At 50.3% G+C, this 15,473-nt stretch overlaps 1 protein-coding gene across 1 annotated transcript in view; it reads right to left on the reverse strand.

The window, feature by feature from the left end:
- SCARA5 (scavenger receptor class A member 5) overlaps window positions 1-15,473 on the reverse strand; it is a 124,587-nt gene that overhangs the window by 28,234 nt on the left and 80,880 nt on the right. The window contains exons 5-7 of the mRNA XM_025394908.1: window positions 11,841-11,921; window positions 9,314-9,412; window positions 6,527-6,583 (exon numbers count right to left, since the gene is read on the reverse strand). Coding sequence (XP_025250693.1) covers window positions 6,527-6,583; window positions 9,314-9,412; window positions 11,841-11,921 — 237 coding nt within the window. The remainder of the gene's footprint in view (window positions 1-6,526; window positions 6,584-9,313; window positions 9,413-11,840; window positions 11,922-15,473) is intronic.

Below are 15,473 nucleotides of genomic sequence, written 5' to 3' on the forward strand. Positions count from 1 at the left end.
TCTTAAGTGATAAGAGTGACAGAAGCGCCTCTTGTGACAATCTGCTTTTTGTCCCTACTCCTGAAATAGCTCTGGAGCATCTTTTTAAAATTCATAATAAACCCCTTCCAACCATACCTGAGTTTGGGTGGGATCGAAGGATAGGGGTGCTGGTTGTCAGGGAAATCAACCACGTGATTAGAAGGTTGGCCCATTCAGCCCTACTTGGAAGTGGAGAGGGGCTGAAGATTGAATTCAAGTAAGAATGGCCAGTGATTTAATCAGTCATGCTTATGTAATGAAACCCCCATAAAACCCAAAAGGACAGGGTTCAGAGAGGTGCGGTGGGAACACATCGAGGTATCTGGAGGGTGGCATGCCCAGGGAGGGCAGGGAAGCTCTGCGCCCCGTCCCCTTACCTTGCCCTCTGCATCTCTCCCATCCCTCTGTTCCTGAATTGTGTCCTTTACAATAAACCGATGAACCTAACTTTTCCTGAGTTCTGTGAGTTGGGTTCTAGCAAATAATCAAACCAAAGGAGGGGGTCTAAAGGGAATCTCCGACTTCCAGTCGATTGCTTAGAACTTCTGGAAGCTTGGATTTGAGATTTCATCTGAAGTCAGGGGCAGCCTGTGGGACTGAGCCCTTACCCTGTGGGGGTCTTCGCTAACTCCAGGTAGACTATGTCAGAATGGAATTGAATGGTGGGACACCCAGCTGGGGTTGGGGCATTGGTCAGTGTGCAAAATGCCTGCACAGTTGGGGTCAACCGCTTGGGAGTGAGCTGAGCAGGGGAAATGAATCTTCCTTTTCGTTGCTCCACACCAGCGCTGCTCCTACAGAACTGCGTACAGTTGGGGTCGCATCTCCTCAAGAAATGTTTCTGAAAAACAGGATTTGCTCAAAGTGGAAGTGCAGACAAGAGAAGGAGCAGGAGCAGAAGAGAAACTTGGATTTGGAATGTGGCCTTTCCAGGGAGGAAGGGTCTGTCTACCACGCACCAGGGATCGGTCCCGTGCAAAGGGCCATCAGGGACAGCCGAGGCTCTGCCATTACAATCCTGTGGATGGCTTCCTAGTGCCCAGAGGCTCAAGCCTAAACTCTTGACCACTGCAAGGCCCTTGGTTATCCCCACGTTCCTTTCCAGCCTTATTTTTTGTCTCTCACATCCCAAACCCTTGCCATGCTGTACTATTCGGGAGGATCAGACAATGCTATGCTGTTTCGAGCATGGTTCTCTTTACCTGGGACGCCTTCAACTTCCACATCCACCTGGTGGACAGGAACTTACTCTTTTTTTTTTTTTTTTTTTTGAGGCGGAGTCTTCACTCTGTCCCCCAGGCTGGAGTGCAGTGGCACCATCTCGGCTCACTGCAAGCTCCGCCTCCCGGGTTCGCGCCATTCTCCTGCCTCAGCCTCCCGAGTAGCTGGGACTACAGGCGCCGCCACCGCGCCCGGCTAATTTTTTGTATTTTAGTAGAGACGGGGTTTCACCTTGTTAGCCAGGATGGTCTCGATCTCCTGACCTCGTGATCCGCCCGCCTCGGCCTCCCAAAGTGCAGGGATTACAGGCGTGAGCCACCGCGCCCGGCAGGAACTTACTCTTTAAGACTTGGGTCAGCTGGGCGCGGCGGCTCATGCCTGTAATCCCAGTACTTTGAGTGGCCGAGGCAGGCGGATCGCCTGCGGTCAGGAGTCCAGCCTGGCCAACATGGTGAAAACCCATTTCTACTAAAAATACAAAAATTAGCCAGGCGTGGTGGCGTGCGCCTGTAATCCCAGCTACTCTGGAGGCTGAGGTAGGAGGGTCGCTTGAACGCAGGAGGTGGAGGTTACAGTGAGCCGAGATCGTGCCATTGCACTCCAGCCTGGGTGATAGAGCGAGACTCCATCTTAAAAAAAAAAACCCAAAAATGAAAAACAAGGTGCAGTCACTGTGCCTCTCCATGCCTGAGATAAGGCGAACTTTTGGTGCTCCCTTGTCCTAAACAGATTCCCCTGGGCACCTGGTACAGCAAACTCTAGGCACAGGGATGGGAGAAGGGAGTCCAAGGACTCTAGAGGACTCTTCCTCTTTGATTGTAAAACAGGAACAGAAACATCTCAGCAGCTCTGGGGAAAACTGTTCAGAAACTTACTCCTCCGATCATTTATTTTGAGTTTACACTGCATGCTGGGGTGCCCACTGCTCCCCTCTTCTCCAAACTCACTTCCCTGAATACTGACAACACGCACAAAGTGTTAAACATTTTTCGAGTGCTCTAAGCCATGAATGATAACCATCAACAAACTCTGGTTTAGAATTCACCCTGGTGTCATCTGCATATTTTGTTTCCATGTGAAACCAAACTGAGAAAGGTTTTTTAAACAATCCGAACTTATATCCTGCTTTAAATTCATGCTGTGGGACTTAAAAAGACTGAATTCTTCACCCACCCCTTAGTTGCGAAAATACTATTTATTTTTCCTGCAAATGGACCATCTACTCGGGTAAAACAAATGTATTTCTCTCTTGAGATGTGTATACGTAGCATTTCTTTCTTTCTTTCTTTTTTTTTTTTTTTCCTGGCCAAACTCGCAAAAGCCAAACATGTCACGGAATGACTGATATCGTCCTTGACTGAAAAAAACCTTTATCTCTCATCAAGCAGAAATCAGGACATCTGGATTCTAGACCCGATTTGGCCATGACCTAGGCTGGGTGACTTTGGGGATCCCTCCCATCTCTCTGTTGCTGGTCTCTGTTCTGAAAACTGGTGGGGTGGGGTTGGGCGAGAGAGAGGAATGGGTCTGAAACCCATCCAACCCTAAAATCCTATGACTTCAGATCAAAACATGGGTAAACAATGGCAAGATTTTTGTTCTGAAAAATATTTTAATGTGGGCTCAGATGGGTCCTGAGAAGCCTTCTGTGTCATGCCGTCTTCCAGGGAAAACCCCCAACTTCCACGTCCCAAGTGAGGGGTGTCTGTCGTGTTTTCTCACCAGTCCCTTTTGCCCTGTTCATCCCCATCTGCTGGAACTTCAGGTCTTTGCTGCTAATGGCACGGGCTTCGGAGGTGTTTGGGAGGGTTTAAAAGCCTGGGGGTTACCAGAGGCCACCCTGGTTAGTGGCTCTTCCCGCAGGATGCTGGCTTGTGGGGGAGGGTAGCTCTCTGGTGCTGCAAACGCCTTTTTCCCACCCCGTAGATCCTACAGTGGGGCTTCCCAGGGTGCAGGGAATGACTAAGAAACCCTCAGACACGGGCACCATGTCCGTCAGAATTTCCACACTTTTCTGAAAGCTGAGCCTTGACTCTCCCCCACAGAGTCAAGGTCTCAGGGATATGGTTAATGCCTCTGGGACTGGAATTCCCTGGAAACACAAGCAGGAGGCTGAATACAGCTTGGTGTTGGTGTGGTCAGAGCAAGCTGGCAGGTGCAGGCTGTGGGAAGACACCCCGCAATGGGACAGGCACAGAGCTCAGCCCCCAATCGCGACGACTGTTCCCCTTCAGCCCCAGGTTCCTTAAATCTGCATCTGGAGCTACCAGTGAAAGAGGGGATTACTTGGGGGTTTAAGGAGCCCAGCCCTACTGCCCAAGACCAGGGGCCGTAGCTCCCATCCCAGGGTCGGGAAGTCAGGGACTGGGGATTGTGCTCAGCCTCAGCCCTGGCCTAAGGACATTAGGAAGTCCGTCCTTCCCTACGGGCCTCTGAAAATGGAACATGGAGGCTGGCCTGCCAGTGTCTTTGTTCTACGATTCCTCTGGGTCTCCCAGGGTCCTCCGCATGTTGCGTAGAGCTTCCTGTCCACGGAGCTGTCTCTGCTCAGCCCCTTCGCCTCCCAGTTTCACTGCCCCTGGAGACCACTGGGGGTGGGGGTCTTGTCAGAGAGCAGGGAAGAAAAGCTCAGTACTTCGTGCAAGCTTAGGCTCTGGGTTCTGTCTGAGTGCTGGGCGGCAGCAAGGGTGTAGCTCTTCAAGGCAGGAAAGAAAGCCTCAGTCCCTGAGGGGAGGCCGTCCAGAGCTGATGTCACCTCTTGCTCTGCAGTCAAGAGGCTCCAGGGCCAAGTGGATGGAGTGCCCTCCCTTACACCTCCCCACCCATTGCCAGGGAGCCCTGCACCCCTGTGGCTCTGGCTCTCACCTCCCTGCACCGTGCTGTGACCTCAGGGCCCAATGCCAGTGCAGAGGCCACCAGCCTGGCCCACAGGAGCAAGGTGAATAGAGACCACACATCCTCCGCAGCACGGGGAACGCCCTGCTGGCTCCACCTCCTCACTGCTCTCTCAAGTCTGCTGAAAGAAGAGCCGCCAGAGAATTCCTGACAAGAGCCCCTCTGGCATGCGGGCAGCGTTTCTGATCTCAAAGGCCATCTTTCCACACGGTTCCTCCCTTCCTGCCCACCCCCATCACGAGTTGTTTATTTCTCAGAACTAAATGCCACGATCCTTCTCAGCTACCTTGGAAGCATTCTGTCAGAAACCAGTCAACAAACAGAGCAGGGAAAAACAGTACCCCGAAGATGACATTCAGGACCCAGCCCTTTAGACAAAAGGGATCAGATAGGGTCTACTAGATGGCCCCATTCAGTCAGACACACCCAGTTAAGCAGCCCTTGAAAGGGACTCTAGAGAATGCTGGAAGAACTGTGAGGCTCACAGATGGCCTCGTGGACTTTAGCACTGCAGGTGGGGTGAGTGTGGGAGGACCAGAATCAGCCTGGGCACTTGCTTTACTGCGGGCAAGTCCATCACTTTCGAGGACAAGGTGCTGTCACCTGCCTTGCTCCTATTTGATCCTGAATCATGCCTCAGGGAGGGGAGGGCAGAGAGGAGGCAGGGGCAAGTTTAAGTGTCGGGGGCCTTGGGGAGGCCTCTTTTCAGGAGTGAGGTCTCCTTCTGGTCCTGCACAGCTGCGACGAAAGTGTCATTTGAAGGGCCTACTGTGCCATACCACCCTGAGTGTGCTTGATCTCATCTGAAGGACCTACTGAGGCCAAGGAAGCATGAAAATGACAGACCATTCAGCTGTAGTTTACATCTCAGCTGATAGGAGCAACTGAAGAGATGGCAGTTGAAGTGTCTGATGTGTACTGCATGGCCAGGAATAATCCTGCAATGATCTGGAGGAGTAGGCAGGCACCAAGAAGTGAGCCAAAGTTTCATCATATAAAAATGTTAGATGGTGTGGGAAGATCAATGAATGAGTAACTAATAATTTTTATTAGCGGGTGTGTTTTGCGGGTCTTGGCCATTAGTGTTCTTAGAGTTGAAGTATAACAATAATTTTTCATGTCATTAGTCATGGTTATAGTCCTTGTGGGAATAATGGCACATGCTATATTTTTATTAAGTGTCCTTTTGGTTGTAGGGTTTGTAGGTTTCTCTTCGAAACCTTCTCCTATTTATGGAGGCCTATGGCTAATGATTAGTGGTGCTGTGGGTTGTGGTGCTGTGGGTTGTGGTGCTGTGGGTTGTGGTATTGTGTTGAATTTCGATGGGGCTTTCGTGGGGCTGACAGTCTTCTTGATTTATTTGGGTGTCATGAGACCCCCTTCTATGCCCAGCTTGTGACTCTGCAGTGGCCCCAGTCCCTGAGTTTCCGGGGGGAAGCTAGAACACAGAGACTCTTCCCCAGGCCCCATCCTCCCAGAGCCAAGACCGGAGCCCAGATGCCAGAGGCAGTGATATTCTGCTCGCGCCCTCGCATGGGACAGAGCCAACTTACACCACATGCTGGGTTTGGGGATTTTTCTTTAGCTCCTTTTTCAACTTGGCTGGGAGATTGCTCATTCTTCTCTGGCAAGTCTCCAAGATTCTACATGTAGCACTTTGTGGGGAAAAGCAAACCCTAGAAGAGTGGCACAACTAAATAAGCTGATTCCCTTGTCAACATTCTAGCAAGGACTGCATCAGAAAGAACCGGGTGGTCTGCCAGATCGTGAGCTCTCCAGCGTCACTCCTCCATCAGTGGCAAACGGGGAAAACAAAGGCGATGCCACTTTGTCTCTGCACCTTTCCCTGTGTAACACCCAGGGAGGGGAGGCCTTTAACAAGGTCAATAGCTGAATTTGTGCAAGCACCTCCGATGATTTTAGGAAGCGTGTCTGAGTGGGTGTATTACACAGAATAATAATCACAAACAGGTACTGAGTCCTCGTCAGGTGTCCAGCACGATCATAAGCACTTTACACAGATTAACTCATTCAATTCTCACAACGACCTTATGAGGTAAGGACTCCTGTTATCACCATTTTACAGATGAGAACACTGAGGCACAGAGATTATACCCAGCTGGGCTAGTGAGCGGCCAGGGGAAGCCTCCAGATCCATGCACACAATCACTAGGTTTATGACACCTCGAGAAATGTGGCCAGTGCCCCTGGGGTCTATCAGCATCTCTTGCTAGACCAACAGAGCCCTAAAAAAGGTAGGGAGCCTCCTTTAACACTTGAGCCCCAGCCATGGCTCCAGCCTCTGAACCTCCAAACTCATAGAGCTGCTCGGGAGACAGCTAGCCCTGTGCCAACACCATATCCCAGGACCCCAGCAACATGTCCTTACTGGCATCCCCGGCTCTGTCTCCTTTCTCTCCTTTCTCTCCTTTTGGGCCTCGCTCACCTAAAACAGAGAAGGAAAACTGGCATTAGAAATGGAAACAAATCCTAATTGTGAATAAAATGTTACCTGCAGGAGACTGATGAACTCGAGACCAGAGAAACCCTCAGGCGGGAGCCAGCAGCAACTGGAGAGCCCAGCAGGCAGGAGAAGAGGGCAGCCAATTCTGCCATCTGCCCTGGGTACCCCGAGAAGGACGAGGCACGGGTGAGAAAATCCCACCCCTTCGTAAAGAACCAAAGAGCAGCCTCTACCAGCACAGCCTCAAAGAGCACATGGAATTTTGCAGGAAGAAGACAAGTCAAAGATACTCCTATTAAACACCCGGGGTTTTAGAAGTCCATGTCCAAGTTTGTTCTAATGAGCCCAGGGGAAAACAAGGGAGAGGGGGCTTTAGTTAAATAGGGGGAGAGGCGGGTTCTACGTCAAGCAGGTTTTCTTGTGGGAGACACCATAAAACGTTAAGTGTGAGATACCAGGGAATTGTGGCATTTCCTTCCCAGGATATGGCTAAAGGAGATAGATAAAAGAGGATATGACCTGTTTGGCCAGCTGGCATCTCCCTCTACAAAGAAGTAGAAAATCCTGGCACCACTCGCTGGACATTAAAATGACAAGGGACTTCAATTTCAAGGACCTCCAGAAAGACATCTGCAAATCAAAAGCCCATGGGCATGCTGTCTGGCGAAAAAAGAAAGCCAGCAAATTCCAGGGGAGAATGCCCAGGATGATCTAAGACTTGGAAAAAAAAAAAAAAAAAGGCAGCCATATACATATATAGGAATGTGCTCAGAAAACTATCTGGCAGGGTATGCTCCAAAGCATTGACAGTAGTTATTCTAAAGAATAAGAGAGCTGGGGGAATTGAGGGGTGGAGACTTTTTGCTTTATGAACTTCTGTGTTGTCTAATTTGTTTTGTTTTTTTAATTAATTATTTATTTATTTTTGAGACAAGGTCTCACTCTGTTACCCAGGCCCAGGCTGGAGTGCAGTGGTGCAATCTGAGCTCACTGCAACCTCCACTTCCCGGGTTCAAGTGATTCTCCTGCCTCAGTTTCCCAAGTAGCTGGGATCACAGGTGTGCACCGCCATGCCCAGTTAATTTTTGTATCTTTGGTAGAGACAGGGTTTCGCCATATTGGCCAGGATGGTCTTGAACTCCTGGTCTCAAGTGATCCGCCTGCCTTGGCCTCCCAAAGCGCTGGGATTACAGGCATGAGTCACCTTGCCCAGTCTCTAATTTTATTTTCAACAAGCATGTGCTGCTTTTTTTTGTTTTTTTTTTTGTCTTTTTTTTGAGACGGAGTCTCGCTCTGTCGCCCAGGCTGGAGTGCAGTGGCGGGATCTCAGCTCACTGCAAGCTCCGCCTCCCAGGTTCGTGCCATTCTCCTGCCTCAGCCTCCCGGGTAGCTGGGACCACAGGCGCTGCCACCTCGCCTGGCTAATTTTTTGTGTTTTTAGTAGAGACGGGGTTTCGCCGTGTTAGCCAGGATGGTCTCGATCTCCTGACCTTGTGATCCGCCCGTCTCGGCCTCCCAAAGTGCTGGGATTACAGGCTTGAGCCACCGCGCCCGGCCGCATGTGCTGCTTTTACAATCTGTTTTAAAATCAACTTTTTAAAATGGGATCATAAAAGAAAGGAAAACCTCAGCCTGTTTCATCACCGACCAGAAAGTAAAATAAAATTTATCAGTGATCCAAGATCAAGAGATCACTCTAGACATGGGGTGGGAATGATTAGTAGTACTTTTTTCTTAGTTTTCATTTTAACAAGTGAGGAGTAGAAAGCCTGGGGAAAGAGCATCACATGTCCTCATCTTCCGCAGTGATGCTAGGAGGTTTAGACAATCTTGAAGCGAGCATGAAAAGACATGTAAAAGTAGGTTCCCCTAAAAATAAACAAGGGGACTGCCTACAGGAAGAAGAACAAATCAGAAAGAACATTTTTGGCACTGTAAATCTGAGAACTGAATTAAAGTTGTAAATCCTGGGGGAATAGAAGAGTATAGAGAAGGTCAGGAGTCTGGCAGGACTGGGGGAGGAGGGCTGTCCTGGGCCTGCAGCCCTGGTGTCTGCCCTGCGGGTCACCTTGCTGGCTTTCTTTGATTACATCTCTGGGCTGCAACCTATCATAACACTCCCTTGCATTTCTACAAGGACTTTAGCATTTGCACACATACATGCTTGCTCACTCCTCCTGACAGACCTGTGAAATATAGTACCATGAGGATTTCTAGATTTGTGTGTGTGTGTGTGTGTTTTGTTTTATTTTGTTTTAGAGATGAGCTCTTGCTCTGTCACACAGGGTGGTGGCACAGTCATAGCTCACTACAGCCTCCAACTCCTGGACTCAAGAGATCCTTCCCACTCAGCCTCCCAAGTAGCTGGGACTACAGGTACGTGCCACCACACTCAGCTAATTATTTTATATTTTCTAGAGATGGAGTCTTGCTGTGTTGCCCAGGCTGATCTCAAACTCTTGGGCTCAAGCAATCCTCCTGCCTGGTCCTCTCAAAATGCTGGGACTACAGGCAAGAGTCACCACGCCTGGCTGAGAGTTTCTAGTTTTTAAGAGGAAAAACTAAATGCTTTAACAAGATGAAGCGACCTGCACAAGGTTGCCCCACTGGTCCATGGCACAGCGAAGATTAGAGTCCTGGTCCTCCATGCCAATGAGCACGTGCTACCTGGGACTGGTGGTGAGGCTCAGGGAAAACTGAGATTGTTATTACCTTTAAACCCCCGCATGCCCATTGGTCCTGTGGCCCCCAGCTTCCCATCATCGCCCTTGGGCCCGGGCAATCCTGGGGTACCTCTTTCCCCGGGCAGACCTGGGGAGAAAACAGACAAATGGCAGAGCCTCAGATGCAGAACAGGAAGGACCCTTAGAGGTCATCGTCAGGTTCAAGGCTCAGCCTCCCCCACACATCCTCTCTTAGCCTTTGTGTCTGGTTTTTTTCTGTTAATCTAAAGATGCCGCCACAGCAGAGTCAAACAGGTCCACACGGACCCACCCCATGCACACCCTGTATCCGTCAGGCTCGGGACCCTCCCGCTAGAAAGGTCCAGTGCTGTTGTGAGTGACACCGCAGGGGTGCCTATCCCTTTGGGGGTGCTCCTTTGCCCTTCAGCATGCTGGAGATTTAGAATCAGCAACACTTTTTTTTTTTTTTTTTTTTTTTTGAGACAAAATCTCGCTCTGTCACCCAGGCTGGAGTGCAGTGGCACCATCTCAGCTCACTACAACCTTCGCCTCCCAGGTTCAGGCAATCCTCCCACCTCACCCTCCTGAGTAGCTTGGGATTACAGGCGCACGCCAGCATGCCCAGCTAATATTTGTGTTTTTAGTAGAGACAGGGTTTCACCATGTTGGCCAGGCTGGTCTCAAACTCCTGACCTCAAGTGATCTGCCTGCCTTGGCCTCCCAAAGTGTTGGAATTACAGGCATGAGCCATCGCACCCGGTCTAGAATCAGTAAACACTTTTTTGAGTGCTTTCTGTGTGCCAGGCCCTGCTCTGGATGCTTTTCATAAAGTATCTCATTTAATCATCACAACACTGGGAGGGATTATTCTGCCTGTGTTACAAACGAGCCAATCGGAGCTCAGAGAGAGTAAGTAAACTGCCCAAGGTCACACAGCAGTGTTGGAGGCAGGATCTGAGCCCTGTTCTTGCTGAAATAAAAGTTCATGGTCAGTCAGCATCACTTCATGCGGGATCAACAGGGCTTACAGGTACTTAGGGAGGGGGGTGGGTGGAAGAAAAAATAGCTTCTCATTTTATTTAGGGAAAAAAAAGAAAAAACACAAAAAGATCCCTTCCCTTGCATACACACAGGGAGGTATAGCAAAAGGGATTGGAGGCGAAGTCAGTAAATGGATGGCCTGCTGCCGATCAAACCCCAGGGCTCTTGGCCATGAGGCCCCTTGGCCACCTCCTGCGGTGACAGCACCATGCAGAGCCAGCATAAACAAGTGCTTGACCCAGTGAGAGCCCTGGCCCCCATGAGGCCTGGCCTAAGGCGCAGTTATCCCTGCAAAGCAGAGCACCCTTAATTAACTGACTAATTGTTCTTTCCTGCTTGGAATGTGAGTTGGTTTGCTTTGGGCGTTTTCTGGGACTTGGAGAAATCTGTCTCCCAGTAATGAATTATTCCTCTAGTCCTAAGGTCCAATGGCTGGAAGAAGACGGGTTTCTCAGAGAGAGCTGATTGGGTTTCCTCCCTTTCCCTCCTAATACAACATACCTGTTCCCAGAGTCCAATAGCTCCACTGCCACAGAATTCTTGATTTAGCACAAGCTATGCCCCTGGCTCCCTATCTTACGATTCTCTAGGGCAGAACATGCAGTTCCAGAGCCCCATGAGCCCCTGAGCAGCCTCAGTGCTGACTGTAGGGAGGTTCCCTGAGAGGGGAGGGCCAGGAGTGGAGACTGGGCTGGGATCTCTCCTTCCTCCAGGCACTGTCTCCTCTACTGTGTTTGCAACGTCTTAGAGATTTAGGAAGCAGAAGGTTTGGGGGTATAATTCCTAAAATAAATAACCGGGCACCTTTCTCCCTCTAGTTCCTTTTCTTCCATCACTCAGAAGACCACAGTCTCCCAGCAAAATGTTGCCCACAGCACAGGCTGAGGAATGGACAGACTGGCGGGCAAGGTACAATGGACGAACTCAACAGGAGCGTTGGAGACAGCGAGTCTAAGAAGAACCTTGCCTTTCTAGAGGGCCCAAAGTACCCTCCCCACCAGCCACTGGCTCTTCAGGGCTGTCGTTGTGTGCAGCAGGATGGGGAGGGGAGGGAGCAAAAGGGGAAGGGATAGGCATTCATGACCCATTCGTAGACCTGGGCAGGGTCAGCAGGAGCCATGGTGGGGCGGGAGGGTGGCAAGTGGCTGCTGATCAGGAAACACTGATGGGACAGCATCTTTGAAGGGTTGGTCTGAATCTCAAAACATCTCCAACGCCTTCTGCATGCTCTGCTCACACAGACCCTGGCTCCCGGGCTGGGAAGGGGCTTCAGGGAGCTGCAGGCCTGTACGGTACCCTTTTCCTTCAGATTGTGGCACTTGCTAAGAAAAAGTATGTGCTGCATCCCATCGTGACACCAGCAACCTCTTAGTCTCTTGTTGGAACAGAGCGTTTGAGGCGGAGTTGACTGGCTGCTCCCCTGGGCAGCCCTGGCATTTATACCATCAAGAAAGTAGGTAGTAGAGATGGATTGGGGGTCTCTCCCAGATCCCTCCCAGGGGCATGCCCATTACCTCGAAGCCCAGGCAATCCAGGGATGCCAGGCCTGCCTTCCTTTCCTTCATCCCCCTGATCACCTTTGGGTCCCGGTGGCCCTGGAAAGGCAAAAACAGCACTGAGGTTAGGGGGTTGCCTTCTGGAACAGGACCAGGTCATCTGGAGAGGAAACAAAATGCCATCTCTGAGGAGAGGAAGGGACAGCATTAGCTCTGGAAACTCACAGGGAACCCTCAGCCCAGTCTCAGGGGGCATCAGAAAGGCTTCCTGGAAGAAGTAATATCCAAAGTGAAATCTCAAAGAGAAAGAGGAGTGAGCTAAGTAAATAGAGGGTTGGGAGAGTGTGCTATGGACCGAATATGTGTGTCCCCTCCCAAAACCATATGTTGAATCCCTAATCCCCAATATAACAGTTTTAGGAGGTGGGGTCTTTGGGAGGTGATGAGGTTTTGATGAAGTCACGGGGGTAAGCCCACATGATGGTTTTATAAGAAAAGACACCAGGGAGTTCTCTCTCTCAAATAGACACAGCAAGAAGGCAGCAGTCTGCACACCAGGAGGAGAGTCCTCACCAGAACCCGGCCCTGCCACACCCTGATCCTGGACTTTCAGCCTCCAGAGCTGTGAGAAATAAATGCCTGTTGTTTAAACAGCTCAGTCTATGGTATTTTGTTGTGGCAGCCTGGGCTGACTAAGAGTAAAAAGGGACAATTCCAGGCAGAGGGAACAATCCCTACAAAGGTTGAAAGTGAAGACAGAGATATGTAAGCCACAGCAGGGTAAGAGGTGGGGGACACACTGGGATGAGAAAGTGGAGCTTTTAGAGACCCGGCCTGAGTGTTGGACTCAGCTTCTCCTGAGGGCACCAGAGGCCACAGAGGGGCCTGAGAGAAGAGCTCAACCAGATTTGCACATGAGGAAGATGACTCAGGCTGCAGTGTGGAAAATGGGTGGGAACAGGAGGGAGGCTGAGGCAGAGCTTTCAGTCCAGCCAGGTGGGATGTGAGACCCCTGGATGAGGAGCACGGCCATCAGAGGGTTGTCAGGGACATGAACAAGAGCTGCTTAGGAAGTGGAAGAGACTGACTTTGGTGAAAGTTGGGGAGGAAGAGGCCGGAGTCATGCTCAGATGTCTGGCTTTTGCACTTGGATGGAAGAGAAGGTTCTAATCTTTCCTGAGTGGGGCTGCCCTCCAGGCTGGGGCTCCTGCGTGCCAGGGATTCTGTCATATGTGATTGGATCCAGTCCCCACGACAATGCTGTGTGCTGCAGTTACTCATCTGAGACCACACAGCCGGTGAGTGAGTGAGGCAGCTGTGGTTTCAACCCACATGTGACCTGCCTGTGTCCACTTTGCAACACCCACGGGGCTAGATGTCTCACCAGTTACAGAATCTTCTTGCCAGCCATGGTTGCACCTGCTGTTCCCAAGCCAGTGAGCCCATGAGCCCTCCCTGCCAACTTCCTCCAGTCACTACCAGCTCTCAGGTGACTCACTGCCCCTTCCTCACAAAACCCTCTCTGACCCAGCGTGCTGAAAGTTGGTGTGAGTTGCTTGAATGTGTGTGCTTGGTGCCATTTGACAAGTAATCTCACCCTGCCTTGTCCTCTTGTCATAGTGATTGTGTCCCATCTTTCCTAAGAAAATTGCCAGCTCCCCGAGACAGGACCATACCCTTTACATCCCTGTACCTGCTGTGAAGACCCAGACCCCAAGCTCTCACCTCCTGCTGCTTTTCAAGAGCAAATGAGGACCATGGGGCCTGGCGTGGTGGTTCATGCCTGTAATCCAGCACTTTGGGAGGCTGAGGAGGGTGGATCACCTGAGGTCAGGAGTTCGAGGCCAGCCTGGCCAACATGGTGAAATCCTGTATCTGCTAAAAATACAAAAATTAGCCAGGTGTGATGGTGGATGCCTGTAATCCCAGTTACACTGGAGGCTGAGCAGCAGAATTGCCTGAATCTGGGAGGCAGAGGCTGTAGTGAGCCGAGATCGTGCCATTGCACTCCAGCCTGGGAGACAAGAGTGAAACTCTGTCTCCAAAAAAAAAAAGAAGAAAAGAAAAGAAAAAAAGAAAAAAGAAAAAAAAAGGAGGATCATGAAAAACAGCCTTTATAGTGTCCTTACCCCCTTAAATTCATGTCTACCAGGAACCTCAGAATATGACTTTATTTGGAAATAGGGTCTTTGCAGACATAATTAGTTAAGATGAGGTAATACTGGGGTAGGGCAGGCCTCAGTGCAATGGCTGGTGTCCTTGTAAGAAGGGAAAAGAGAGACACAGAGATATGAGAGCACATGTGGCAATAGAGACAGAGATTGGAGTGATGTATTCCCAAGCCAGGAAACACCAAGAATTGCCAGCAAGTACCAGCGGCTAGAAAGGGCCAAGGAAGGGTCCTCCCCCTGAGCTTTCAGAGGGAATGTGGCCCTGTGGACACCTTGATTTCAGACTTCGAGCCTCCAGAACTGTGAGAAAATAAGCTTCTGTTAAACCACCAAGTTTATAATGTTTTGTTATGGCAGCCCCGGGAAACTGAAACACACAGACTCGCAGCCCAGCAGTAACGTCTTGCACAATAAATATTTGATGAATGAGTGAGTATATGAGATCAGAAGGTGTTAATAATACATAGAAAACAACCAGCCAGCCAAGATCGAGATGTACTGATACCTTCCTCACGCTGGCACTGTCCTCAGAACCTAACCAAACTTGACAGCTGTTTAATAATTCCATGGCACGCACGCAGGGAAAAAAGCAGTCAACAATTCTTCAATTCACAAGTAATACAAATGATTTAAGAAGGACTAGGTTTTGTGATCCCAGTTTTCAGACCACAGGACTGAGTCAGAGAACCTGTTGGGAATAGATCAAAGATGGCGCAGAAATTAAGGGCTGAGTCAGGAAGCAAATGTGCTCCACTACCCCTTCCCAGTGATCTCCCCTTAAGGCCAAGGCCAAGGCTGCAGCAAAGGGAACCGGGAGAGGGTGCCTGGCTCTCTGCTGCTGGGCTGGATGCCCACCCCTTTTTCTCTTCTCTGCCTCCACCACCCTGGGTGCTCCAGGAACCGAGCTGGTCACAGACGCAAGGGACTGCACCCTCCAATTTCAGCTGTCCCTCAGATGCAGGTGCAACCTGCAGGGGGGTCTTCCAGGCGTCCCTCTTGCCAAGGGAGGATGCTGCCCGAAGACCCTGATTTGGGGCCTCTGGGTGGTAGACATCATCTGAAAGGTGGGCATTGAGTATGGATATCGAGTCTTGGGTTCAAGTCCTGATTCTATTAAATGTGGGTAAAAAAAATTCCTTTCTCGTGCAGTTGTAGTGAGGACTGAGTGGATTCAGTGGCATGATGACTAGAGAAGGGCTTCAAAGCCTTGAGTGAGGGGGGCCATCCCAATCACCTCACTTTGCATAATGCCTCCTCACTGCAAAAAAAATAAAATAAAATAACACCTCCTCAGAGCCATTATAGGATGACAACTTCCAGGTATTCCTGGTGCACCTGAAATCACCCTGTGGAGTTTGGCTGGCTCATCCAGGGAGAGGCAGGTCTCAAGAACGTGCTACAGATGGATTTTTTTTTTTTTTTTTTGAGACAGAGTCTGGCTCTGTTGCCCAGGCTGGAGTACAGTGGTGCAATCTTGGCT

Source organism: Theropithecus gelada, chromosome 8, assembly GCF_003255815.1.
Source record: "Theropithecus gelada isolate Dixy chromosome 8, Tgel_1.0, whole genome shotgun sequence".
NCBI lineage: Eukaryota > Metazoa > Chordata > Mammalia > Primates > Cercopithecidae > Theropithecus > Theropithecus gelada.